Source organism: Centruroides sculpturatus, unplaced genomic scaffold (assembly GCF_000671375.1).
Source record: "Centruroides sculpturatus isolate CEXI.00-Female unplaced genomic scaffold, Cexi_2.0 scaffold974, whole genome shotgun sequence".
NCBI lineage: Eukaryota > Metazoa > Arthropoda > Arachnida > Scorpiones > Buthidae > Centruroides > Centruroides sculpturatus.
Window position 1 is genome coordinate 250,277 of NW_019385499.1, and position 27,878 is coordinate 278,154.

Below are 27,878 nucleotides of genomic sequence, written 5' to 3' on the forward strand. Positions count from 1 at the left end.
TAGCACATATAAACATTGTATTTTGTTTGAATTAAAATTAACAATAGATTATCAACGAGCTGTCGAATTTCTTTTGCATGTTTAACGAACGTTTAATAAAGTGCCAGGTCTTATTTGAAGGGGTTAGAAATGCACTGGTCTGTCAATTTATATATAGTTATTTTGTATAAATTTAAATTGTTTTGTAAAGAGGATAACATTGGTTTTCTATAGGATATAAACACTCTACTGTAGGTTCTATATATAAGAGATATAAACGGGTTTATTAAGGATTTATAGACAGTTGACTCTGTGTAACATTTCTAAGTTTTAATGTAAAACACGCATTGAGGATAGAATCTGTAGTATTTATTTGCTAAGGAAAAATAAACAAAAAGCTGTAAAATCTGACCATAGTGCTTGTATCGGATTATGTTAGTATTAGCAGCTAGATTTATCTTGCAATTTCTGAAATATCGGCATCATTCGGCTTAACAGGACTTTCTCTACTTGTAAGCATTAGTTAATTTTAAGTGTTCAGAGGTTAATCGTTGTCTGTTTGTTGCAAATTCTGTCGAGAAGAATATCTCAGTCGTTTCAAAGGGACAACACAAGATTATTCCCGAACATTTCCAAAAGATAGAAAACGCATTATCAATGTCAATGTTTGAGAGATCGTTTAGAATGGAGATACTCGTATCAGGAAAGAATGTAATTTGCTCCTGCTACTTTTTAACGAAATGTAAGTGAAAAATTTTTATTCTTCTAACCAAACTCTTGACATTAAAAAAGGATGTTTTGTTTAACAACTCGGTTTCTTCATTTCAATTGTCTTGTCTGTCTTCGATTAATACTCTCTTTGGATTCAATATTTTGCATGCCGCGGCAATAGAGTTTCTTCTTCACAGCTTCGATTGATGAACTTACTTTCAATCGTAATTATGTATGGTACAATTATCTTTTTATGAATTTTTTTCAAAAGTGGAATTTGTTGGATTTTTTGCATGGCATTTCTTTCCTCTGCCAAAATTCGAGGCAAGAAAACGTAGCAAAGAGCTACTAAGCTCTAACAATATTCTGAATTTATTATTTTTAGTGATTGCTCTGGGGTCGGAATTTCCCTCCCAAGGCGTCCTAGTTAAAACGGTTGACGGCCGGATGGCCGAGCGGTCAAGGTGGCAGCCTACCGCTCTAGGGGACCCGGGATTGAATCCAGACGGGTCGGATAATTCCCAGAAATTTTTCAGGAGTGGTCCGTCCCTCACCACTGTGGGCCTGGCCGTATCCATAATGGACTTACAAAAAAGAGGTCCTCTTAGTGCCCACAGAGCGGAAAGAGTATTAAAAAAGTTAAAACGGTTTTACTAATAAATAAGAGAGAACCCTTCATATTGGGTTAATTATTGAATGTACGAATTGCGAACGACAGTATAATTTAAAATATATAAGATTTACGTTAATAATAATAATAATAAATATTTAAAAACATTTTCTAAATATAACTCTTTAAAAATAATAATTATAAATTTTAATCGAGAGGGGGCGCTTTATCGATGACGTCAATCGAAGCGGTTAAGACGAAAACGACGGAGGTTTGTTTTCCACAACATATTTATTTTATTTAATTTATCGATTGCGTAAGGTAAGTAATGCTTAATAACGGATTAGATATTACTTTAAAGTCATTTACTCGTATAAAGGATGGACTTTTACCGTAATTTCTATCAAAGGGTTTACACCAATACTCGTGTTCTGTAATAATGTTCTGAGTCGTCGTCCTCTAAATTTTCTTTCTAAATGAAAATTATAATATGGATTCGAAGGTAAGAAACCTCCAAGCACATTCATTTCCTTAACTTCATTATAAACGACAGAACAAAAGTATGGCATTTGATTTACCTTTTCTTAATCAAGGAAAGAAGAAAATGACATCTGTTCTTTCAAAACATAATTGGTGTTTGCTTGCATTGTAATTGCCTGGAACGGGAATGTGAGGAATCATTTGTTCCGGGTGATTCCTCCATCGCATTCTGTTCCGTAACTCGTCTCCCAAATGACGAGCAAACTGAGGAATCGTTTGGAATAATTTTCTTACTTTTGAAACTTGCCTCCTGCAATGGTAAATGATTAACAAAATATTAATGAAAATTTTAAATAAAAGGATTGAGATAATATTCCAAATTGATGATTGACTGTTAATGTTTCTCTCTGTCGCGTGGTTGTATCACTTGAAGGAAGATTTATTGAAATATATAGTCCTTGTCGTATTTATTTGCCACTTTTACGCTGGTAAAAATGATGGTTTTTGCAATGTGACGGTGTTATGAGACCGTATTTCCCGTAATTGACTATGTTTTCTATCTGTTTGGTGATGTTTTGTTCCTCGAAGAAATTGCCTTCCCGTTTGGATCGGAAGAAGGCATCCATTGCAAAATCAAGCTCTTTGTCTGTGGTGAATTTTTCTCCGGAGAAAATTCTTAATAAAAATTACTCCAAAACTGGAAAATGTATCACTGGCGGATGCTGAGACGACTGTAATAAATTCGGGAAAATGTTTAATGGCGCATGTTTTTGACCTTGAAAAATTCTTTTGGGAAATGAAATAAGTCATAGTGTGAAGAAACGATGTCTGGACTGAGGTGGATGATTACCCTTTCTTGTCCAAGATTGAGCATTATATTACTCCGGCATTTCTCAACTTTTTTAAACCCGGGGACCGGTAAAATGTCTGAAAATATTTTATTATCCAGTAAGTTATGAAGTGTGACCGGTAGGTCTCAGTCTTTGTCAGGACTGACACCAGTGTAACCTCCATCAGGGTTACGGTTGTTACGCAAGCAGATGCAGTCGTTTGGGCAGATGGAGTGAGAGACAGCGCAAGTGCACCGGAAGTGACTCAGTTAATATAACAAGAGTTTAATGGGTACCGATAGACTCTACATCTTTTACATTTAAGGTTATTTAAGTTCTTTCAATGGTATAATACACAAATGAGAGAGAGAGAGTTTACAATTGCCGCTTGGTGATAATTATCTTGAGGTTGGGCAAGTCTTTACGAGGTTCAACAGTTCCAAATCGGTGACGTTCATAATAATCCCAATAAGAGGCACTTAGTTCGCTGGGTTTCTGATGAAATAATCCAAGGGGTTGGCACTTAAGACGTTCATAAGTCAATGGTTTGTAGGTAAATCCAAGAATATGCACTGAGCGATGAGTTGAAACTAAAACCTTTTAAGAATCAGGTGAAGATGGTAACACATAGAAAGAACGGCAACAACTGTGACGAAAATCGGTTTGCAGCTATATTCATTTGAGAACTTTGCAATAATAGGTCGGAAGGTTATGCGAAGGTTAGTCGTCGTTTTGCGACTGAGAACTTGCTGAGTGATTAACTCCCAGGTGTGAAATCTGATACTTAATCGATAAAATAGTATTGTTAATGATTTGGGTCAGGCTGTAGTTAAGTAAACACGGCTGAGTCTCACATGAAGTTATACTAAACTTTTTAAAGGTGTTACCCACATTTGGGACATACTGTGCCACTTATAGCAATAAATCTAAAAACATGTTTTTAATATTAATACACATGGTTAAATTGGAAGTACACTATTAAATGTGAATCATCATTGAACGAAGTTTTAATCTTTATTAATTTAAGACTGCCTGTTTACCACCTGTCATATCATTGCAGACTGTTGTTTGAGAAATGCTATGTTACTGGAGTGACATTTTTCTATTATATTAGAACTTTATCCAGGAGGAGGCATTAAAATATATTATTTATAGTGTTGCCATGAGGAGGAACTTCCCAATAAAGTAGACCTTGCATCATCCAGAACAAATGTATTCATTTTTTGCCATGAGCACCCAGTTTCGGTATTAGATCGGCCATCTTGTTTGGCCACTGGACTTGTCACATTAATCATCAGTAATGATTTGTAGGGCTGTCGAGAGGGGAGAACTGGGGAATTTTTCCCAGACCCACAGAAAATTTACAGCCAAATTCACCACTAGTTTAAAATGCAAATCATACCTCAAGATCACTTTGTATTATTTGTCTGGATGTAATTCCAGACTCGAGTCTCCAAAAGTGAACCAAAGTCACTGATAACAGTGGCTTTGGTTCACTTTTGGCTTGTTGCTTAATATATGTGTAGATAAAAATCGAATAGAGAAAACATAAAAGGGGATATGGACTTTTTTGTATGAAATTTTAATTTTACATGAGTTGATAGTAATGATGATCTGTACATGTGACGACAACCTTAAAAAAAATACATTTCAATCAGAATAAAGAAATTTTAGATGACAACGAAATTGAATAAACCAGGTTTTCTGACTTCCATCATATTTTTTTGCTAATGCACTCAATAGTAATAATAATCAAATAAATAAATCTGATGAATGAGTGTTATTCTATGTATGATTTTCATAGAAAAGATCTACTTGGTGTGCAAATTTACATCCTGCTGAACTGTCATATACATAACCCATTGCATTAATAATTTTTAATAGACCATTTTCAATTGACCACTGAAAATGCCTTATTGACTCCTGGGGGTCAATATTAAATGTTATCTAAGGATTAATGTTTAACTATCCAAAAATTACATATTGTTACATTTCTTTGGCTCCTTTTGCATGATCCAGTTTGAAACAATGACCTTGTCTACCCACAGTGCCATAAATTGCTATCAACCAATGATTTCTATGGAGCCATTCACATTAATAGTCATGAGTTTTGTGTCACTGGAGCCCAATGTGATTTTTTTGGCATATAAAGTCAAGATTATGTTTATGCTCTTTAACCTGTTATGATTTTTTTGCTTTGCCAATTTCAGCAAGGATTAGTAGATTGAGTCGATCGGACAAGGCAATCTGCCCAAAGGACTTTGTGTTAAACTGGTTTCTATTTAGGTGTTAGAAACGTGAATAAAACTCCATATGGCCAATCTGTTGGTGAGTTGCAAATCTAAAACCAACTACCAATGTTTAATGATTTTATCTACATATCCTATAAGATATGTGAAATTTTCTTTTGATTAAAATGGGGGATTATTTCTTTTTAAAAAATATGGCTAATGAATTTACACACTAAAAAATTTCTGTAGAAAAGAGTAAAATGTCTTCATTTTCGTAACATCAAATCACCAGGAAAAACAGTCTTCCATTGCCAAGACAACCTTTTATTAGAGGCCATGCCAATACAAAAACATGCAAAACAGTTTAAAAAGTTCACGTGGCAAGCCAACAATTAAAAAAAAAATGTCTTTGTCATTTTTGTAAGAAGAAATTATATATTTTTTTGTAAACTTTTTAGACTGTTTTACATGTTTTTGCAGAGGCGTGGCCTCTAATAAAAGGTTGTCTCTGCAATGGAACTGTTTTTCCTAGTGATTTGACATGATGAAAATGAAAACATCTTAGTCTTTTGTATGGAAATTTTTTAACAAGGGATTATGTTGTGGATGTTGAATTACTAATAAATTTAGTTTAAGAAAAACCTGTTTTGTAGAATATAACTTTAGAAGAATATAAATTTAAGTTTAACAGCAAATCAGTGGAATGAATCACTCATTTCAGAATTTTGACAACTTAGAATTTAAAGTATTTGCAAATGATTTAATAATTTGTCAAGTGTTGATATACACATATGAAAATAATAATAAAAAATATATAATTGTCCTGTCCTGTCTTCTCTTATTAAATAAGGAAGAAAAGTTTTCAGCAAACTTTTTTCTATATTTACCAGATGTATCTAATGAACTATTTTTCATTTACATAATAAATATAGATGGCACATTTTTTCTAATCACAAACTACTGCTCCAACCAAGTATAAAAAGCAAACAAATTGAAAATATAGAAAATATTGTATGCTTGGGTGTTGTGAATAGATATGGTTGGCTGCCATTTTTAGGTACAGTGGTGCCTTGATTGTTATTTTGAACAGGATCATGTGAGAGGAGTCTATTTTTGGTAAGTGTTTAATTCTAATTATTTGATCATTACAGACAGGTAAGAATGTCACAAATACAGTATATTAATATCCAATTTGATCAATCTTTAAGTTGATTAATATATATTCCTGTCCTAGATTGCTATATCTCACTATTGTACTATCACCTATAAATTTAAAGTATAGTCAAATTTAAAGTATAAATCAAGACAAATAACAACAAATGCATTTTTGGCATTTTAGATCATTATCAGTTCTACATAAATACAGTCGATCCCCTATAACACTGTTGATTTTTCCATTTTATATGAATTCCATGTTGTAAGAGTCACTTAGGTTTTACAAATACGTGAGCTGTTCACAGCAAGGCACATGCATTTGTAAAATCTAAGTGACTCGTACAACATGGAATTCATATAAAATGGGTGTTGGTGAGAGTATCATGGCACTCTCCTTGGAACATTCTAGGTGGCGCTTAGATCTTCCATATATAAAATGATCCTGTTCTATGTAGACCTCCTTGCTCTTTTGTACGTCTACTGTGTATAGTGTAAATTAAACTATTCCAACCAAGTAATTCCTTTTCCTTACCTTGCTACCAACTCTGCACCAACTACAACAGGTTATTGCCCTAGCAGATGCCATCTGAAGAGGAATAGAAGCAAAATTCCCAAGATAGAAACATGGAACTGCAGCACATGGTGATTTTTATGGACTGTTTCTCACAATCCACTAATCCAATCACTATGAAGCTTGGAAAATCAGCAGAGCAAAGCAATGAAATTGGCATGAAATTTTTTTATAAATTTCATGCCAATAGATAATAAATGCTAAAATTATCGCCTTCTGAATGGCATCACAAAGAACAAAAATGCAGGCCACATGGTCACAAAGTTCAGTCATTGATAGCTTCACCTCTAATTATAATAATCAATTGAAATTTGGATCATCAAGAATACTGTTATAGATGAACGTTTGTGCCAAATTTTAAGAACATCGGACGAATAAAGACTGAATAATTCAAATTTCAAATCTGAAAGTTACACCAAAGTATTGAGAAGTCAACTTGCAGCCAAACTAGTGAACAAAGATGCAGCAAATGGATTTGAATGAAACTTATTATTAGTTGCATATATTAATACACAGATACTGTAACCCCACAGAATTTGAAATGGTACAACAATTTTTCAATTGTAACAGTTGTGATTCTTATCATTCAGTCACTATATAGTATTTAATAATGATGACCACAATTAAAATCGAACCTTTAAAGAAGGATAACTATAATACATGGAAAATCCAAGCAAAAGCTGTCTTAATTAAAAATGGAACATGGAAATATGTGAGTGACACCTACCCACAACCCATTAATGATGAGGACAAAACAGCCACATGGGAAAATGATGATTTCAAAGCCCAAACTGACTTAATTCTCTCAATCAGTTCCAGTGAGCTGAACAGATCAAGGACTGTAAGACTGCTTTTGAAATTTGGAGCAAATTGGAATCCATTTACAAGTCTAAAGGTCCAGTGCATAAGATCACACTCTTTAAACAGCTCATGCTGGGAAATACTGTGAGAAACTTTATAAAGATACAGGACAAAAGAATGATGATAATCAACTTTAGAATGGATGGACAAGGGAAGTTGAACCATCTATTCTTAAATCAGAGGTGGAAAAAGCCATAAGTACTGTACATTAATTAAAAAATCATAAGGCTCCTGGATCTGATAACATAACTTCCGAAATTTTAAAAGCAATGGGCATTGATATATGTCATAAAATCTGTTCCTTAATTTGGAAAGTAAAGAGATGGCCAGAAGCAGTGCTGTAACTAGCCATTCCTGTGCCCTAAGCAAGAATGCATTTAAGCCCCTTAATTAATTAGGTTTGGGAAAGTAATAAAACTAATACATGCATTTTGGGCCCCCCTTCCAAGTGGGTGCACCTGCTGCACCTGCCTAGTTACGGCACTGGCCAGAAGAATGGTGTAAATCAATATTTATTCCAATTTATAAAAAAGGTGCACCAACAGATTGTAGCAATTACAAAACTATCAGTCTAATCAACCATGCCAGTAAAGTAATGCTCCAAATAATTAATAACCATTTGAAACCCTTCCTATTACCTGAAATAGCTGAAGAACAGATGGGGTTTATTCCTGGTAAAGAAACCCAGGAACAAATCTTGAATGTCCGATAAATTATCGAAAAGGCCTACAAATTTAATGTCAAAGCTTATCTTTGTTTTGTAGACTATGCTAAAGCCTTTGACTGTGTAAAATGGCACAAATTATGGCCCACTCTTCAGAAAATGGGAGTCCCACGTCGTCATATCTCGATGATCAGAAATTTATACAAGAACAACTCTGTAAGAGTAAGGTTAACAAAACTATATCTAATACATTTACAACTAATGCTGGTGTAAGACAAAGATATATTCTCTCCCCTTTACTCTTTAATGCTTATTCTGAAATAATAATGAGAAGGGTTTTAGATGACTGGAACGGAGATATTTCCATTGGGAGAAAAAAAGTTAACAACCTGAGGTATACTGCTGATACTCTTATTATAGCATCCAGTGAATCAGAACTTGAATATATTATGGAAAGACTTGAAACTGTGAGCAGTGAATATGGATTACTGATTAACAGAAATAAAACGAAAGTCATGATAATCGACCATTCCTTGCCACAGGCTAAGGAAATCGCAGGCTGTTAGGTAGTCAATGAATTTGTTTACCTTGCTTCACTTCTCATGAATAAAGGAGGATGTGATAATAAAATAAAATACAGAATTTGCCTTGCTCGCAATGCAACCTGTAAATTGTATAGAATTTGGAAAGATTTCGTGATTTCTAACTTTAATAAACTAAAACTCATAAGAATGTTAATTTTTTTGATTACCACGTATTCTGCAGAAACCTGGATTATGACTACCACTTCATGGAGGAAACTTGATTCCTTTGAAATGTGGAGATATAGAAGAATGCTAAGAATCTCTTACATGGAGCACCAAACAAATTACTCCATCCTAAATCAACTGAAAATCATAACACGCCTTACCACTATAATACACCAATCCTACTTTTGCTTTTTGGGACATCTCACGTAAAAATGGATTTGAGAAACAAATTCTAGAAGGGAAAAACTAGAATTTCGACATCTGCCTCTAAGGCAAATGCCCTAGAGGCAGATGTCGGAATTCTAGTCGGAATAGGTGGACAGACCAAGTAATGGCAATTACAGGACATAAAACACAAGAAGCCATCCAGATAGCACAACACCGTGAAAAGTGGAAGGATACAATTAAAGCCATCAATTCATAATATCACCATGCTCTCTGAAAAGACAAAGGACTAAGAAAAATCCAGTATTGAATATTTTAACTCCAAGTTTGCCAATTTTGAAAAATTTGTAAAATTAAAATTTTACATAATTTTGGATCCTCGCATTTCTCTCTGTATTGTACTATACGTTAAAATTGGATGATGCTAAAAGAGTTTGCAATGTGAATAATAAAATGGCACTGCATTCATGAGAATTGTGTTACAATTTTCACTAGTGACATGGTTATGGTAAATGCTCTTAAATAGATGATGCCCATTAAAATACTTGATACATAATTACATAATTGTTGTATTAAATTTAATTTACAGATAGTCATACTTTGCTAATATGGTTAGATTCCAGACCAGCAAATTGCAGCCTTTTTTTCCAGTTACCAGTGTCTAAAAACATATTCAAACAACTTTTTATAGAGGATATTACACATATTCAAACCAATTTTAAGTGTGCAATAGCTCTAACTCAAAAAAAAGATGCAAAATTAAAAGTAATAAAGAAAAATTTTTAATTCCCGTAATAACGAGGGAAGTGCCAAAAATAGTAAACATTAATAAAATTACATTGGTACTCAAAATTACAAGAATTCTCAACGAGAAGAGTCTATCGCTGTATCATTAGGGTTGATAATTTGGTCAACCTAATCGATATATAGCAGGACTAGGAGGTGTAGATGAGCAAGATATTGAGGAGTTACTGCAGGTTTCTGGTGAGAGCCTTACCAGCGACGATCTTCAAAAACTGGCAGAACAAGTAATTCATGTAGAACTGGTAAATAGGGATTCTGAAAACAAAGAACCCAAAAAATTTCTCTACATATTTCCTTAGTAAAAGTTTGGTAATGATAACTGAAATCATTGATCAAATTGTAGCAAATGATCTAGATTTTGAAAGGAGTGAAAAAGCAAAATGAGGCATTTTGGATGCGATCTTCTGCTACCAAAATTTGCTTAAGGAAAGAAAAAAGTGACAAATGAAACTTCACGACTTTATTAAAAATACAAAAAACAAGTATTTCAGAAAAGTCAGGACCTTCGTCACAAAAAATAAAGTATTAATATAGAAAATATGAACTAATTAATATATTATTATACATTTCTGTGTGCATATGTTTGTGTTACTTGTTTAATGGTGTTTCGTTTAGTGCTTTGTTGTCTAGGAACACATCTCCTGTGTTAAGCAGGGTCTTACTGTATATATATAAAGTGAAGCTATGTGGACTGTGCCGTACATTTGTTAATCAATTTATATTTTGTGATTAAACATTTTATTCATCTAAACTAAATTTAAATAAAAAAATAATTTTGTTATTTGCACTTGTTATTTTAATAATTATTATTTGTAAATAAACATTAAATTTGAGACTTGCAAAATACCAAGTAACTTGTATTAGTCGGATCGGACTGCATGTAGTTAACTTTGCAATTACAATTATGCACATACAAATTTTCATTTATTACTTTGCATGTGGATCATATATTATTATTTTTAATCTTTGTTTCTTTGAAAATACAGTTTCTAATGCATTTAAGGTCTAATAATTCGATTTTTTAATGCATATTTGTAGATATTTTTGTTCAAAAATGGCCATGCAGCAAGAAGTCGTCGACGATGAATGTGACGAATTTGGACCTCAGAAAATTCAAAAATTAGAAGTATGGTCTAGTTTGAAAAATATATATATATATATATATGATTTATAAAAAGGTTTATTAAGTTTTATTTAAAAAATTTAGGGAAATGGTATTAATGCCTTGGATATTAAGAAATTAGAAACAGCTGGCTTTCATACTGTAGAAGCGGTTGCATTTGCACCAAAAAAGCAACTGATTAGCATAAAGGGAATCAGCGAAGTAAAGGCGGATAAAATATTGGTATGTGGTTTGCTCATCATCTTCATTTAAACAAATAACTTTGTCTTTTATAATATATTTTGATCATTCTTAGATGGAGGCCATGAAAATGGTTCCGATGGGATTTACGACGGCCACAGAATTTCATCAGAAAAGATCAGAAATTATTCAAATCACTACAGGATCTAAAGAATTAGATAAGTTATTAGGAGGTAATACTAAAATTTATTTGTGTTCTTAATGCATTTCTTTAATTAAATTAGTGACTTGAAATTTTATATGTAATCTTTTTGAATAGGTGGCATCGAAACTGGTTCTATAACAGAAATATTTGGTGAATTTCGGACAGGAAAAACTCAATTGTGTCACACACTTGCGGTTACTTGTCAGGTAAGTTTTGTGTTCCTTCAAAATGACATAAATTTTTGCATTTTTTTTAGTTATTTGTTCCCAATCTATTAACCATTTCACTGTCACTTGATATTTCATCACCTTAGCGTTGTGCAAAAAATAAGCACTTGACAATATATCAACAACAACAAATACCTTTAATTTTAATGAAAAATTTTTATCTTAGATTTTTAATTAATTTAAATCTTACTGTTTGTAAGATATATATAGTAATACCCCGAACTTAAGCGATAGGTGGGACCGAGCGATAACCGCATAAGTCAAATTCGTGTAAGTCGGGGTATAATTTCGTAATTTCTGTAAAATCCAAGTCAGGTGTATGTAAGCTAATAAATGTTCTCGTTAATCTTATCTTGTGTTTTGAATCAAAAGATGAAATAAGATTAACGAGTTCATGGTTACAAGAAATCACAGCATATAGTCTCTCAAGTCTCTGTAGATATAACAAACACAGAAATAAATAACACAAAATAAATTGTAGCTATGTGTCAATTCCACGCGACACGTCCAAACATGTAAGCTGAACAATAGTGTGGGGAGAGTGAGTAATCAAGAGTTGCGTGGTGCGCTAAAAAAGATGAATTGAAGAGATTTGAAAATCGCGTAAGTCAAGGTATTACTGTATATATATATATATATAGCTGAAATTGTGTGACGACACAGTGTTTGTGGGAGATATTCTAGTCAAAGGCTTGAGCAGAGCAGATCCACAATATTGTTATCAGTGCTCAATGGTTGTTTTTTTTATCTCACTGCTAATTGTAATATGTTGTCGAGAAAAAAACAAATAACTCTTGCTTTGCTATGGAAAAAGGTGGATGAATATGTGAATCCAGAAGCTGAAATTGTACTTCATGCATTGATGTCATTGAGTGAACCGTCTGTTTCTGAAGACACAGTGTTTGTGGGAGATATTCTAGTCAAAGGCTTGAGCAGAGCAGATCCACAATATTGTTATCAGTGCTCAATGGTTGTTTTTTTATCTCACTGCTAATTGTAATATGTTGTCGAGAAAAAAACAAATAACTCTTGCTTTGCTATGGAAAAAGGTGATGAATATATATATATATATAAATACATAGATTANCCACATAATTTATTTAACAAATTATAGCAGCACATTAGAATTGATTGAAACTCAAAAATATACTGTAACAAAATTTATATGATTAAATTTGAAAAGTCAAAATTATGGAAAGGATTTAGATGTTCTGAAAAACTTATTTCAAAAAAAAACATCATCATTTGTATAAAATAACATTATAAATAATAAATTTTTTCATAAAATCTCCAAATTTCTTTTCTGCTTATACACACTACATATGATATGAATATGATTTATACTTATAAATGGTTCAAATTGTTGTAATCATATTTTTCCTTTATTACTAAAACAAAAATTGTTCTTTCTTTATTACCATATTTATTTTAATAAACAATATGCTATCTGCAACCTTTTTCAGTTTGCAACTGTGTTGTTTATTAGTGTGTGCTTGCTATTAGAGAGCAAATAATATTTATATTCTTTGGGAATTGGGTGCAATTATTATTTGAGGAAAATATTAATGGAAATAAATCCATAATTTTTGTCACTTTATTATTATTAGAATAATAATGCAATACTTAAAGCATGCATGTGTGTGCGCACACACACTCACACACTTTTTTCAACATAAGGTAAGAGTGACAATGTTGAATAAATGTACCATTTTTCAGTTTACAAATACAGTATTTCGATTTTTTAATGTAACCATATAGTACAAATGCGTAAAATCTTTAATGAAAGTCTTTAGATATTAAAATTTTTTGAATTGTTTTACTAGAAAATATATTAATCTTGAAATTAGCCCATGTATTCTAACTGGAACTTCTTGAAAAAAAAAATTCAAAACCTTTTTACACTAGCAACTTATTATTTCTCTCACTAATGTTTTTGGATGTTTTTAACATCATTAGCAGACAATATTTACATGAAGTAGCACACATTAAATTCCTAAAAAAAAAGTAAAATTTTTGGAATTCTATAAATATAACATGGAAACTGACAACCATAAATTCTAAAGAGGAACATATTCAAATATTTAAAATAATGTGCTCCAAACAAATTACAAAAAATTGGAATGTAATATAAATTTGAAATATATCACATAGAAAGTTGTTTATCAGTTTGAAAATGCATTTAAATGTTCTATCACTTGATAAGAAAACATTGTAGAACTTTTTAACTTGTTTACAGTTATTGTAATCAAATAAAACCTTGCAAAAATATATTCTGGTATTATCATATACAGTCAACCCCCATAACACGGTTGATAATTCCGTTTTATATGAATTCCATGTTGTATGAGTCACTTAGATTTTACAAATATGTGAGCCATTCACAGCCTGGCACATGTATTTGTAAAATCTAAGTGACTCATACAACATGGCATTCATATAACATGGAATTATCAACAGTGTTATAGGGGGGTTGACTGTACAAAAGATACTCAACACAAAATAATAGCATACAGTAACAACTAAGAACTGAGTTCATATTAATATTAACATACTCACCAAACCAAAAAAAAGAAAAAAAAAACCAGCAGTATAACATGATTTCATAATACATTTTTGTTATATTTCTGTTTACTGCTAAATCGGCAAGTCCTACATATAGTTGTAATTTATATAATATATTTTATAATTTTTTCAAACAAAGGAAACATGTGCAATCTTTCGTTTTATGCGCATTTTAATATTGTTTTTTTTTTTAGTTTTGTTTTGCTGTTTCATTATACTTTTGTTTACTGCAATATTGGTAAATCTACATAAATATTTATTATTTATATAATTTATGGTATTGTTTATAAATAAATAAAACAATACAATAAGTTATATAAATAATAAATATATATGTAGGTTTTATTGATAAAACAATTAACAAAACTATAATAAAACATCAAATGAATGAAAGTAAACTAAGAAAAATAAAACATTGTATGTGTTTTTCTTTGTTTAAAAAATTATAACTGAATATAATTACACACATAATCAACTTATATATGTAGGAATTATGAAAAGAAAACAACATAAGGATTATAAAACAATAAAACAAATATGAAAAAAAAACAAAATACGAGGTCTGTTCAAAAAGTATAGGACCTTTTTTCCCCACATAAACCAATGATGCGCGGGAGGCCTCTTTCGGTGGAGTTTTGGAGGGGACAGTCATGCACAGCCCTGAATTTTTTCCCGCCTGCAGGAAGCGTCAGTCGTTGGCAATCGGCCTACGAGTGAGGTCATGTAGTGCGCTCTCGTCGGATTCCACTAAGCTGGAAAATGACTGAACAACATGAGCAGCGATATTACATCAAATTTTGCCAAAAACCTTGGTGATACCCGAGCATAAACCATTCGCAAGATTCAGCAGGCTTTCGGGGACAATCCTCGAGGCCAAAAAAAGCGCGGCAGGTCCGCAGCAATATCAAAGGTCATGTTGACAGTTTTTTCGACTCTCGTGGGGTGGTGTGTCGTGAGTACGCACCACAAGGCCAAACCATCGCAAAGGAGTACTACCAGGAGGTCCTTCGTCGTCTTTCCGATACAGTGCGACGCAAACGACCGGATCTGTGGTCGATCAAAACTTGGCAGCTCCATCGTGATAACGCATCCGCCCATTCTGCGCATCTGATTCGGGCTTTCGTCGCCAAACACAATACTCCTGTGGTTCGTCACGCTCCGTACTCTCTCCACATGGCTCCGTGTGACCTTTGGCTATTTCTCAAGCTGAAAATGCCGCTAAAAGGAACCCAAATTTAGTCGAGAGAAGACATCATGCGAAATGCGACGGACCGGCTGATAACCATTCCAAAAGATGCGTTCCAGCAGTGTTTCCAGCAATGGCAGGAACGCTGGGAGAAGTGTATACATTACCAAGGAGACTACTTTGAAGGGGATTAGGGTTTTGTACCTCAAAGTCAATAAATTTATTTTTGCCGACCAAAGGTCCGATACTTTTTGAACACATTACGTAATGCACGTGTTTCCTTTGTTTGGAAAAATTAGAGTTTTGTATAAAATTTGAATTTTTTTTTAATTATCGTTTTTTATTATTTGTTTTTTAAACACATGCTTTTTTTCATAATATACATCGAAATTAGTTTTTATACTAAAATATCAATCTCATTTAACAGAATTACAATAACCATTAATATGTACTTTTTAATATAAGTAAGAATTGCTTTTCATTAATTATGTCAATATGTACTGTACCAAAATGTAAAGGACAAACTTCTGATTCAAGCTAGCTCGATGACAAAGTTGAATGAATAAAAATAAATTATTTTATAAACAATTTTTTTTGTAACTAATTTTTGATATTAATAAATAAAAACTAAATAATCATAAACTACAAAAACGTGTACACGGGATTCTTTCCTAAATGGTACGATAAAAATTGAATTTTTAACAAATTTTAAAATAATATATGTCTAGTGGCCAGTGTTTCCATTTACCCGCCATAGCACGTATTTTACCCCTAAAATCTTAATTTACCCTCCCAATTTTAGCATGGGGGTATTTTTACCTGTCCAAAAATTGAGAAAACTAAGAAAATTTGATTTTTAAAAATTCTAAACTGATGTTTGTTTTAGTATGTAAACTGACAGCCAAATTCAATCTTACAATAAAATACAAGTTCAAAGTGAAATTGCTAAAAAGACAGCAACACTGGTTTCTTTTATTCATTAGTGTGCTGAGCAGTTGCTATTGGCAGTGACGTTATTGTTGACGAATGTTGGAAACACTTTTGCTGGAAAAAGAGCTGATTCGGTTATATCAAAATGGCTGTGTAGTGTTGTTTTCATAAACAAAAATAATAGTAATAAAAAATAAGAATTTTTTATTATTATCCATTACAAGGTTATTTTAAAAAATTACTTGAATCAAAAGGTAAAAATTAAATTTATTTTTAAAATAGCAAAAAATTGATTATTAATTGGCAGTCGAAAAAGATACTTTTGCATGGAGGCATTCATTTTGTAAGCACTATTGTTAACGTAGTTGAGAGATGCTGCCAGTATGCTGAAATCACACCTTAAGCATACTGACAATAGGCTTAATAATTGAACATATGTGTTAAAAGCACTGCAAGACGTGCTGAATATAAGAATGCATGGAAGATGATGTGACAGTTTGGTTGTGCTGAAATCGAGGCTTGATGAGAAAGACTTTCTTGTTAGCCTCATGCTGAAATCGTGTGACGACACAGTGTTTGTGGGAGATGTGCTAGTCAAAGGCTTGAGCAGAGCAGATCCACGAGATCGTTATCAGCGCTCAATGGTTGTTTTTTTATCTCGCTACTAATTCTAATACGTTGTCGAGAAAAAAACAAATAACTCTTGGTTTGCTATGGAAAAAAGGTGATGAATATGTGAATCCAGAAGCTGAAATATACTTCATGCAATGATGTCATTGAGTGAACTGTCTGTTTCTGAAGTTAAAAAGCCAAAATCTGTACTTTTAAGTAAGTGGCACAATGAATTTCCATGGATTTCGTACAATTCAGTGAATGGAAAAGCTATCTGTTAAGTATGATAGCTTTTCCATTCACATGATGTTAAGTGTAGAGATGCAGGAAGTAAGATGGTTATGGCAGCTGGTATAACAAACTTACAACACTTGAATTTTGTCCATCATGAACAGACTAGTGAACATAAAAGTGCAAATAGGACAAATGCAGACTCATATTGATAAATGTGCAGATCAGGTCAGTGAATGGGATCTTGTTGTGTTTTGGACTGTTTATACAGTAGCCAAAGAAGACATTTTGGACAGGAAATACCAGGCTTTTATGATGATACAAAAAGCCAATGCAATTTAATGTATAACACAGTCCTATATCAATTTACATCATAGTAGAATAACAAAGATTGAAACCTGCATGCATTTCTGATGTTTTCACACAGCAGCTTGAAAAGGATATGAATAATAGCCCTTTTATTTCATTGTTGATTGATGAGTCTACAGATGTAGCTGTATCAAAGAAACTGATAATCTTTGTTAAATTATTTAAACAGCAACTTGAAATACACTTCTGGGCAAATTTAACTATACCATCTTGCATGGAATGCAATTCTGATGACATCATGAAAATGATTTGTCAGTTTTTGGGAGAAAAAAAATTCCATTAACTAACATTTTAGGACTTGGCACAGATGGAGCAGCTATTATGACTGGCAGAATCAATGGTGTAGGTGTGCAACTCAAAAACAAAAGTCCATTACATACAGTGTATCACATTCACTGTATGGCTCATAAACTATTTGTGTGTGTGAGCCAAGCAGCAGAAGGCATTGAAGCATTTACTAGAGTACAAGATACAATTACAGTAATAGCTTATGTAGATGAATTAAAATATTTACACATCATTATGGGAGAGCTACAAGAAATGCAAAAGATACTGGAAGAGAAGGTTTTAACTTTAAAGTTACAGCATTCCATTTGATGGCTTTCACAAGGCTGTGCAGTTTATGTTCTATTTAAAAGTTATGATGCCCTTGTTTTAGTACTCACAAATCAATGTGAATCATCTGGGAAGAAAAAACGCCATGACAAGGCATTTGGAATTTTGAAAACAACAACTGATTATTCATTTATAGCTCTACTCTGTTTACTTTATGATGATCTGGAAATAATTGATAAACTCTCTCATGCTTTTCAGTCAAATGACTTAAATTTCACAAAAGTAATTGAAAGAGTTGAGACATCCAAACATAGACTCCAAATGATGAAAACTGTTTATGGTCCAAAGTTGAAAAGCTTCATTGCTGAAATTCAAAATAAGGAAGGATACTATCACGATATTAAATTACACATTTCATCATCAGCAAAGGAACTTTTTGAAAAAAATAAAGACAGATTTCTGAATATGTTAACTGATGATCTGAATGGTTTGATAGTTCTACAATGGCGCTCTTCAAAGCATTTGACTTAACTTTAAATGCAGCGTCATTGCCATCCCTGTCAACACATGATGATGCACTCAAAAAAATTATCTCAATATAATGTAAAGATGAACTCCAAGACATTTATTCTAACTCTTTACCACAAGAGAGTGGACTCAGAGAAGACTAGATTGGCATTAAGTTAAGTATCTTTGTGAAAAATATAATGGTATGAAGTTCCCTGACTTCAGCAAAATAATTTGTGAAGCTAGTCAACGGTGATGCCAGTGAACCTTTATACCTGGAATTTCAAAAATTGTTTATTATTGCCCATATATTGCCATTTTCCATAGCATCCTGTGAGCAGAGGTTTTCAACTCAAAACAGGAACAAGTGTGAGAGAAGAAATAGACTTCGTGACAAACATGTGGAAATTCTGAGTAATATATCATGCAAAGAACTGTCTTTTTACATGGAAGAAATTAAAGTGCAACATGAGTTTTTCAGAAGCTATAATTAAATTCAAGAGAAATTTTAAAAATTGAAGTCAAAAGTTAGCAAACATTTGGCATTCATTTTGACTTACTTAATATTTTCTTCATGCATTTTTTTATTTTTTCACTAAGCTGCAATTTAAACAGAAAACACAATTCCATACATTCAGACTTTACACCTGTAATCCCTTCAGATTGGGTAGTGAATGAGTTGCCTCCATAATCCTATAACTACATTAATTCTATTTAATGTAGCTATGTGCTATTGCTAAATTCTAATATGGGTAAAATACCCCTTCAAATTTTGGTGAATGGTATTTACTAGTGATGTAATGAATATTCAGTTACTATTCGGTATTCGGCTTATTTTTCACTGTTCGGCCGAATACCTAAAAACAGGAGTAAGAAATAACAAAAACACAGTAAATTAATCATTTTGGTATTTAGATTTAATGTTGTCGGGTTAGTGTTGTTTGTTTACATTTATTTATAACTTATAACATGCACAAAATAAAAAAAATAATAATAATAGTCATATGTACAGTCGACCCCCCTATAACGTACGTTCCTATAACGACAATTCCTATAACGTAGCGAAAAAATTGTAGAAACTTTCGTATAACGTACCTCCTGTAACATTGTTTCGCGACAAGATTGATAGAGTCTGGACCAATAGTGGATGAGCAGCCGAACTACTTACCTCCGACCCTGTGCCACGCTACGGAGCGGCTAAATTGAGTTTGCTATCGTCTGTTTAGTATTATATATAAATTATATATAAATTAGGTACTGTACATATAATTATATATTAATTATATATAAATTAGGTACTGTATATATAATTATATATTAACTTAATTTATTGTAACTTTATTATAATTATATATATGCTTTCTGCCGCCTGGCAACACGCTACGGAGATTTTAGGCTAGTAAGTTGAGTTTATTATCGTCTGTACAGTATGTAAATTAGGTACCGTAAGTCTAATACAGCACTAATTTTATACATTTCTTGTGAAAGAAACACTTCTTATTCAACGGCCATAAAAATTATTTATATTAATGATGTCTCCAAAGGTCAAGTTATTTTTCTGCCAAAAATTCGTTATCAGAAATTGCGGCCGTCGTTTCGTGTGCTGTTCCGCGATGAAAACCAGCTTTAAGCAACGGCGTAGTCGAACGGTACACACTCGGTAAGTAATCCTATAATTTTTTGTTTATAGCATAGTTTATACAGATTATTTTCAAAAAATTATACGTATTTTGGAAATGTTGAGTGGAATTAGTCTAGAATCGGTTAATTTTATACAAGAAAACCTTTCAAACAGCCTTAGTCCGTAAAGTTCCCACCTATCGGGCTGCGATTGGCTCATGTATTTAATCGTTCCTACAACATAATTTTCGGTTAGCGTGGAACGTATCGAAGCGTTATAGGCGGGGTCTACTGTATTCACAATTTATAATTACAAAGATCAGCACACGTACACCTATTCATTCGAGAATCGTCGCACACCTGTGAGGGTCTGACCCTGCCTATCTTTTTTAAGCACTTGTCTTTCCTCTATCCTTTCTTTTTCCTCCATATCTCTAGTCCACGTATGCCTATGCATACATCATAATATGCACTCACGATACTTTTGATTCGTCACTTTTCTGTCATAGTTTTTCCATTTTATAATTATGTGACTCATAGCCTGGTGATAATGGAGAAAAGAGACAGATAGGATGTCGGTATGTATCACAGTTATGATTTCACAGATTCCCGAACGGTCCCATGGTAGCCTGAATGGTAGCCTGAATTTTTGGATGTAGGACACCTTGAAATGTTAAGAATTCAAAAAAAAATTGGAGATTTTTTTTCTGTATGGATATTTGTGTGTGAGGATGCATGATTTTTGTTCACCCTCTTTCAGGTTTTTTTGTCAAAAATTTCTGAAATTTTTCAGGGAGGTTTGTGTATTAGGGGGATCAATGCTATTAAATTTTGGTGGTTAACGGTCGGAATGGGGTAGGTAATAGGGTCGTGTGTATCTCCAATATCCAGACTTAATGACAATTTTACTGGTTATTAGCATTTACAATTTTTTTATAAAAACATCCTTAGCATCAAAATTAGCATTATGATATTTTATACAGTAGACCCCCCTATAACGCTGGTTCCTATAATGCGGATTCCTACAACGCAAAATTCTTATAAAGCAGAACGTATCTACCGCATTATAAGGGGGTCTACTGTAATTTTTAACTATCATGTAACATTTGGTGGTGCATCTGTTATCATAGTTAAGCAACTCATTGCTGAACTTTTTATAAATCCTTTAAATCAATATCTGTAGTTATTCTATCCAGATTCTTTTCCAAATTCATTCAAAATAGTTTTATTCACAAATAATGGTTCTCATTGAATATTTCTTTTGGAGTTCTCTGTGGAGCATGGAAATATTTTTCTTTAGCCTTGGAATCAATTTAGATATCATGCTTAATTTTTTTCATATGCTTGGAGAATTCTTGCTTTACAATTTTGAAAGTAACTTGGCAATAAATTTCACATCTTCTGAAAGGAACTTGCCGTCAGACACACTTTCTAATTCGTTCAAAGTAGCTGTTGCAGGAGTGATATTATGTTCCATTTTTGTGAAACACCAATTTTAAGATTAAAATGGGAAATATAATTGCAAAGAAGTTGATTTCAGTTGTGGAAATATTCTTTCAAGTTTTTAAATTCTACTTTGTATTTTATTTTTAGTTAAAGAATATATTTAAATTTTTTTCATTCATTCAGTTGCCCATAGACCATAGTGGTGGGGAAGGAAAATGTCTGTACATAGACACGGAAGGAACTTTTCGACCGGAGCGTTTACTAGCCGTGGCTGACAGGTATTTCCGCGTTCATTTGATCATTGGACTTTGATTTTATTTTCCTCGACGATAAAAAATGTACGTAAAATTATTCTCAGGTATGGATTATCTGGTGGGGACGTTTTGGACAACGTTGCCTATGCGCGTGCCTACAACAGTGATCATCAGAGTCAGTTACTTCTACAGGCTTCTGCTATGATGGTGGAATCTAGGTAAGTAGATGGACGTTGCCAAATTTGATGTCAGTTTTAAGTTAATCAATGCTGTTTTATTTTATTCAGATACGCACTACTAATAGTCGACAGTGCGACCGCTCTGTACAGAACGGACTATTCCGGAAGAGGAGAACTGTCGGCACGACAGATGCACCTGGCAAGATTTATGCGGATGTTGCTTCACTTGGCCGACGTGGTGAGTCAATAACCAAAAATAATTTATTTTCGTAAACTTCTTTTTATTAAATTCTTTCTGATCATGCAGAGGTTCAAGGTACAAAATGCTTACCAATCTTTGAACATGAATATATTTGAGTTAAATACTGCTACATAAAAATACAACCCCACTCACAATGAACTTTGTTCATCAGTTAAACTTTCAAACATTTACATACATATTAAACAGGGTACTGTAAATAAATAAATTCATTCCAGACTAAATAAACTATCTGTTTCCTTTCCCTCTGCTCTGAAAGTGACGTTGACACATTAAATAAGCTAATCGGTGATGCAATGCATCACCGATTAGCTTATTTAATGTGTCTTTCAGGTAGTATTAGTTAATTAAAAGAGCAAGTTTCTGAGCAGGTTGGTTGATGATCTACCCAAAGGAAAAAAGTTTTTCTCAAACTGTGATTAGACAGGCACTCATGGACGATAGCAGACATCCTTAGCTGACTTGGTTTGATAAGTCTTTGCATTCAGTTGTATCTTCACTGTCACCCTTTGTGTTCAACACTAAAAGGTAGGATAGATATTAGGTACTCTGCATTTAGGAATTCTACCATTAGAACACAGCAATTAACATTGTAACAGTTTTCAAGAATTTAGGGAATGTTGTTGTATTTTTAATAAAATCAATTGCAACCCATCAGACACTTCTAGAATGGATGTTGTTTTGCAAATTAATTCCAGTTTAACTAACATGCTGATTCAACAACACGCAAGTGTGCAATGGGTGACAATTAATATTGATGACAATTTGTAACAGCAGGTCAGAGAAATATACTGTGGTTACAGCCAGTTAGGTAGTAAATGTATGGAAAAACACTAGCCCTGTATGGATAATACAGTGTATAGTGAGGAACCATGCTGCATCAACTGTGCAAATGCCAACAATATTTTACCTGATGGAACAAACATAAGACTAACCACAAAGCTTGCTGTTGACAGTGCCCCATTAATGTATGAAAACACAAGCAGCCATTAGGACTAGCTATGAATAATACACCCACTCACACTTGCTCCATTCTTGTCTACACTTCCACTACACAATGCCAATCATCATCATTCTTCAAGAACTCTACACCATTGACAAGATAGTCAAAAGTCAGGTTCAATGATTGGATGTTCTTAGCAGCCTTGATGCAATGAACAGGGTCCAGTGGTGGGATCATCATTAGAAACAAGAACATAACTATCTGCCTTGTCAGAGTAAAATTAATATTAATATTAAAGACTATAGTTTAGATATTTTATGTAACAAAGGATGAATCCAAATTGTGTAGCTCCAGTCACTCTTGGGATAGTTAGAACTCATAAGCTAAACACTCAATTTTCAGAAGCCTGTTTTTTGGAAACACTTGAGAAGCTGGTTTTATTATTTGGACAAGGATCTATTTGTGTTTAGGACTACATGCTCACCAAGTTTTGTTAGAATCAGAGACATGAACACCTGACAGTCTCCTTGTAAGTCTGTTACTTGGCATAGTCAATGAAATCATGGCCCAACATAACCTTTCCTCTCTAAACACAAGCATTCTTCTAAAGTATGCCTGTACTGTAAAAGAAAGTTGGATTGATTTAACATTAGAGGTGTAACAGTGTTAAACCCTAGGGGCTAAAGGTCTGTTATCCGACTTAGATTCTGCCAGTAACTTAGGTACAGTACATGTTCATAAATATTCTTACTTTTAGTAATACTTCTGCTGATAGTTACCATTATATATGCACTAACTGGCAGAACTTTTGTGACATTTTTAGTAACCTGGGCTGACAACCCCTCACTACAGTTACTACTGTCAGGAAACATTACACCATCTTGTCACTAGATTCACTGAAACAATCACTTATTCTGATGTCACTGCCTTCAAGCTCAAACAAAAGAACACACAAAAAGGTCCCTTGGTGTATTGCCAAACTTGACAAGAATAATCTAGTTTTATTTATTTGTCGAATCCATGTTTTGTTTGGTTCAATGTCACAACTTGGTGAATTTATTGACACTCAGCAAATAATTTAAAGTCATGACAATGAACCAAACAAAAAAAAGAATAAGGAGGCAGTTCAGAAGTGAACAGGACTCTGACATTAAGGCTTCACTAAGATAGTAGTACAGACACAAACACATTTATTAACAAAACCAGAACAAACGGGTGGAAGGACTACTGTACCAACACCTGTGGTCACAACCCTGGTCAAATCCTTACTACTTAGTTTTCAAGGAAAAATGCCAGCTCCCCTTCTGATGATCCATTTGAATACAATAATACTCATGTGGCCATCAGAAGTTTCTGACACACTCCTCCTACACCAACAGCCACAACTTCACTAACATTGAGGTTTGTAAGAATTGTTTGCTTATCAACAACAAAGCTCCAGGTTGTCAGTATAACCACTAGGATGATAAAACTTGCTTTCGAGGCCATTCCAACAGCATTTGTTATTTTCTTCAACATCTGTCTGAACACTATCTTTTTTCTACTCAGTGGAAAAGGATTAATATCAAACTTAGGAAGAAGGCAGATTGTCTGTTTTCCCAAACTAGACAGAGCAGTCTTATAATTAATAAGATCACTTGTCATCTATTGAAGAGTAGGGCCCTACACAAGAATCAGTTTACTGTACTTTTTGCTTTTAGAGAAGTCCGATGCCATTAAACAAGTTACTCATGACATTCGCCAGGTTAAGCAAAACAATGAACACACCACTGTAATCAGACTTGGTAGCCTTGGTCATGTAAGGTATAAGGTATGCATCACTATCCTCAAACTTTTTTGGTCCTCTTTTACTGACAGGAGTGAAGGTGTACAGTATAATGTAGTGTTGTCATTCCAATTATTTAGGGAGGTGTCTGCAGGGATCCAGATCTGGTACTGGACTCTAACATTGCCTATGACTATGACACTATTATTTTAGCTTTCTCACAGGGAACAGCAAACACTTACATGTGGAACAACATTGTTCCACTACCAAATTGTTTTGAAATTGTGCAAAAGCAGCCCATTAGCACAGACAATTGTGAAAGTATGATTTTTGGTAAGCACAANCAAGGAAAAATGCCAGCTCCCCTTCTGATGATCCATTTGAATACAATAATACTCATGTGGCCATCAGAAGTTTATGACACACTCCTCCTACACCAACAGCCACAACTTCTCTTACATTGAGGTTTGTAAGAATCTGTTTGCTTATCGACAACAAAGCTTCAGGTTGTCAGTATAACCACTAGGATGATAACAAATGCTGTTGGAATGGCCTTGAATGCACGTTTTATTTCCTTCAACATCTGTCTGAACACTATCTTTTTCCTACTCAGTGGAAAAGGATTAATATCAAACTTAGGAAGAAGGCAGATTGCTCTGTCTAGTTTGGGAAAACAGACAGTGTTATAATTAATAAGATCACTTGGCATCTATTGAAGTGTAGGGCCCTGCACGAGAATCAGTTTACTGTACATTTTGCTTTTAGAGAAGTCAGATGCCATTAAACAAGTCACTCATTACATCCACCAGGTTAAGCAAAACAATGAACACACCACTGTAATCAGACTTGGTAGCCTTGCATACCTTACACGACCATCACTATCCTCAAACTTTTTCGGTCCCCTTTTACTGACAGGAGTGAAGGTGTACAGCACAATGTAGTGTTGTCATTCCAATTATTTAGTGAGGTGTCTGCAGGGATCCAGATCTGGTCCTGGACTCTAGCATTGCCTATGACTATGACACTATAATTTTAGCTTTCTCACAGGGAACAGCAAACACTTAAATGTGGAACAACATTGTTCCACTACCAAATTGTTTTGAAATTGTGCAAAAGCAGCCCATTAGCACAGACAATTGTGAAAGTATGATTTTTGGTAAGCACAATCCTCTCATGAAACAGATGAAAGAAATTAAGCTACTCATCAAGAATAACACCTAAATACTTAACTTCACACCCTACACAAAGCTAAAAAGACAGCCAATGCCCTCATTTCCATGCACACTTGAGTTTTCAAAGTGCTGGGTCCTAAGCCCCATTTATAGAAAGGCCATTCAACCTGCTTTCCTTTATGCCATACAGGTCTGATGGTCACTTGGTGCCGAAGTATACAACAGATAACAATTTTCATCTATCCAGAGAATGCACCCACAAGCACTGAATTAGTAATGTCAGATGTGACCCCCGACAAATTAAGAAAATCATTTGGAAGAAGAACCTCGCCAATTTGCCCCGATGAAATTATAGATGCTGTCAAAATTATTAGAGGGAATCTTACCTTCCTTAGTCTAGTCTGCTTGCCGACATAAGGAAATTTGGCATAGATAAAAGAATCCTCTTTACTTAAGACTACCAGCTAATCAGCTTGTGCTCGATATTTACACTGACTGCTCCAAAATGGGTGAAGATGTGGATGCCACATTCATAGTTTACTCTGATCTAGGCCAGGAACTCACAAATGTGTGCTTTAAATTAGGTCCACATTATATATGCTTGTTCCATATTAGGCATAGACAGAACAAGAGAGAGACAGTATACTACCATGTATGTCTGAACAGTAGAGTAGCTTTACACAGGATAGCGAAGTTAGATAGCTATATAAAACTTGTGCATCTCATACATCACATTCTCTGGCACTTAGAAGAGTAGATTTTCAATGCACCCCCAGGTCATTCTCTGACAAGACAGCAAGAACCATGCCACTACTAATAGGCTTTACTGCTTGAAATTGCCATGACTATTGTCTGCATAAGTTTGGCCTCGGGGATGATCTGCACTGAGTACAAGCTACACAAGGAACAAACTCCACTTAATTTTCCATTGCAATAGATGTACCAACACTGCAGGAAGGGCCTGGTTGCCCAGATGATGCATAATTTCTGGTTTGGACACAACAGTTTGAAACTAATCTTATCTATCGTGTAATTGTTAACCCCTTGGGTTCAGGTTTTGTCTCCAGAGAAAATGGAAATGAACATGAACAACAACTAAAACATTTTTTTTTTTTTTTTTGCTCTTTTGTTAATTTATGCATTTACAGTTTGGTGTGGGCTGTTGTCATAACGAATCAGGTAGTGGCTCAGGTGGACGGAGCAGCCATGTTTTCGGCAGATCCAAAGAAACCCATAGGAGGAAACATCATAGCCCATGCTTCCACCACCAGGTTGGAGAGATTCTTCAGCAATGATTTCCATCAACAAAAGGACCCACAAATGTTTGTTTGTATTTTTACAGACTGTACCTGAGAAAAGGCAGAGGAGAAATACGAATATGCAAGATCTACGACTCCCCTGTCTGCCCGAGGCAGAGGCCATGTTTGCCATCAATGCTGACGTTGTGGGTGATGCGAAAGACTGATGAGATGTTTTATTCATACATAATTTAAAAATTCTTCAAATTATGAAAGAGAATTTCTATTTCTAGATCTAATCATCAGAAAAATAAGATATACTTTCAGGCTCTGACTATAAAATTTGTATTATTTCTCCACAAAGAATAAATGACATTTGTTTTGTAAATTGTCTGATGGAATCTTCCTGTGTACACATGTTTCAATTAGTCCTTTTGCTTAATTCTAAATAATGTTGACATGTCAGAACATTATTTAGAATTACACACTGTGTGACACTTCCATT

The 27,878-nt window shown here is 33.8% G+C and overlaps 1 protein-coding gene across 1 annotated transcript; it reads left to right on the forward strand.

Annotated features, from left to right (window-relative positions):
• The first annotated feature begins 1,761 nt into the window (after positions 1–1,761).
• Positions 1,762–27,761, forward strand: LOC111639560 (DNA repair protein RAD51 homolog 1-like). The gene is given in 11 exon segments (XM_023385448.1): positions 1,762–1,802; positions 10,849–10,936; positions 11,018–11,155; positions 11,229–11,346; positions 11,433–11,524; positions 21,747–21,841; positions 21,922–22,035; positions 22,105–22,234; positions 27,284–27,292; positions 27,294–27,406; positions 27,478–27,761. Coding segments are annotated over 11 exon segments (1,074 nt in total). The 5' UTR covers positions 1,762–1,776; the 3' UTR covers positions 27,629–27,761.
• The last annotated feature ends 117 nt before the right edge of the window (positions 27,762–27,878 follow it).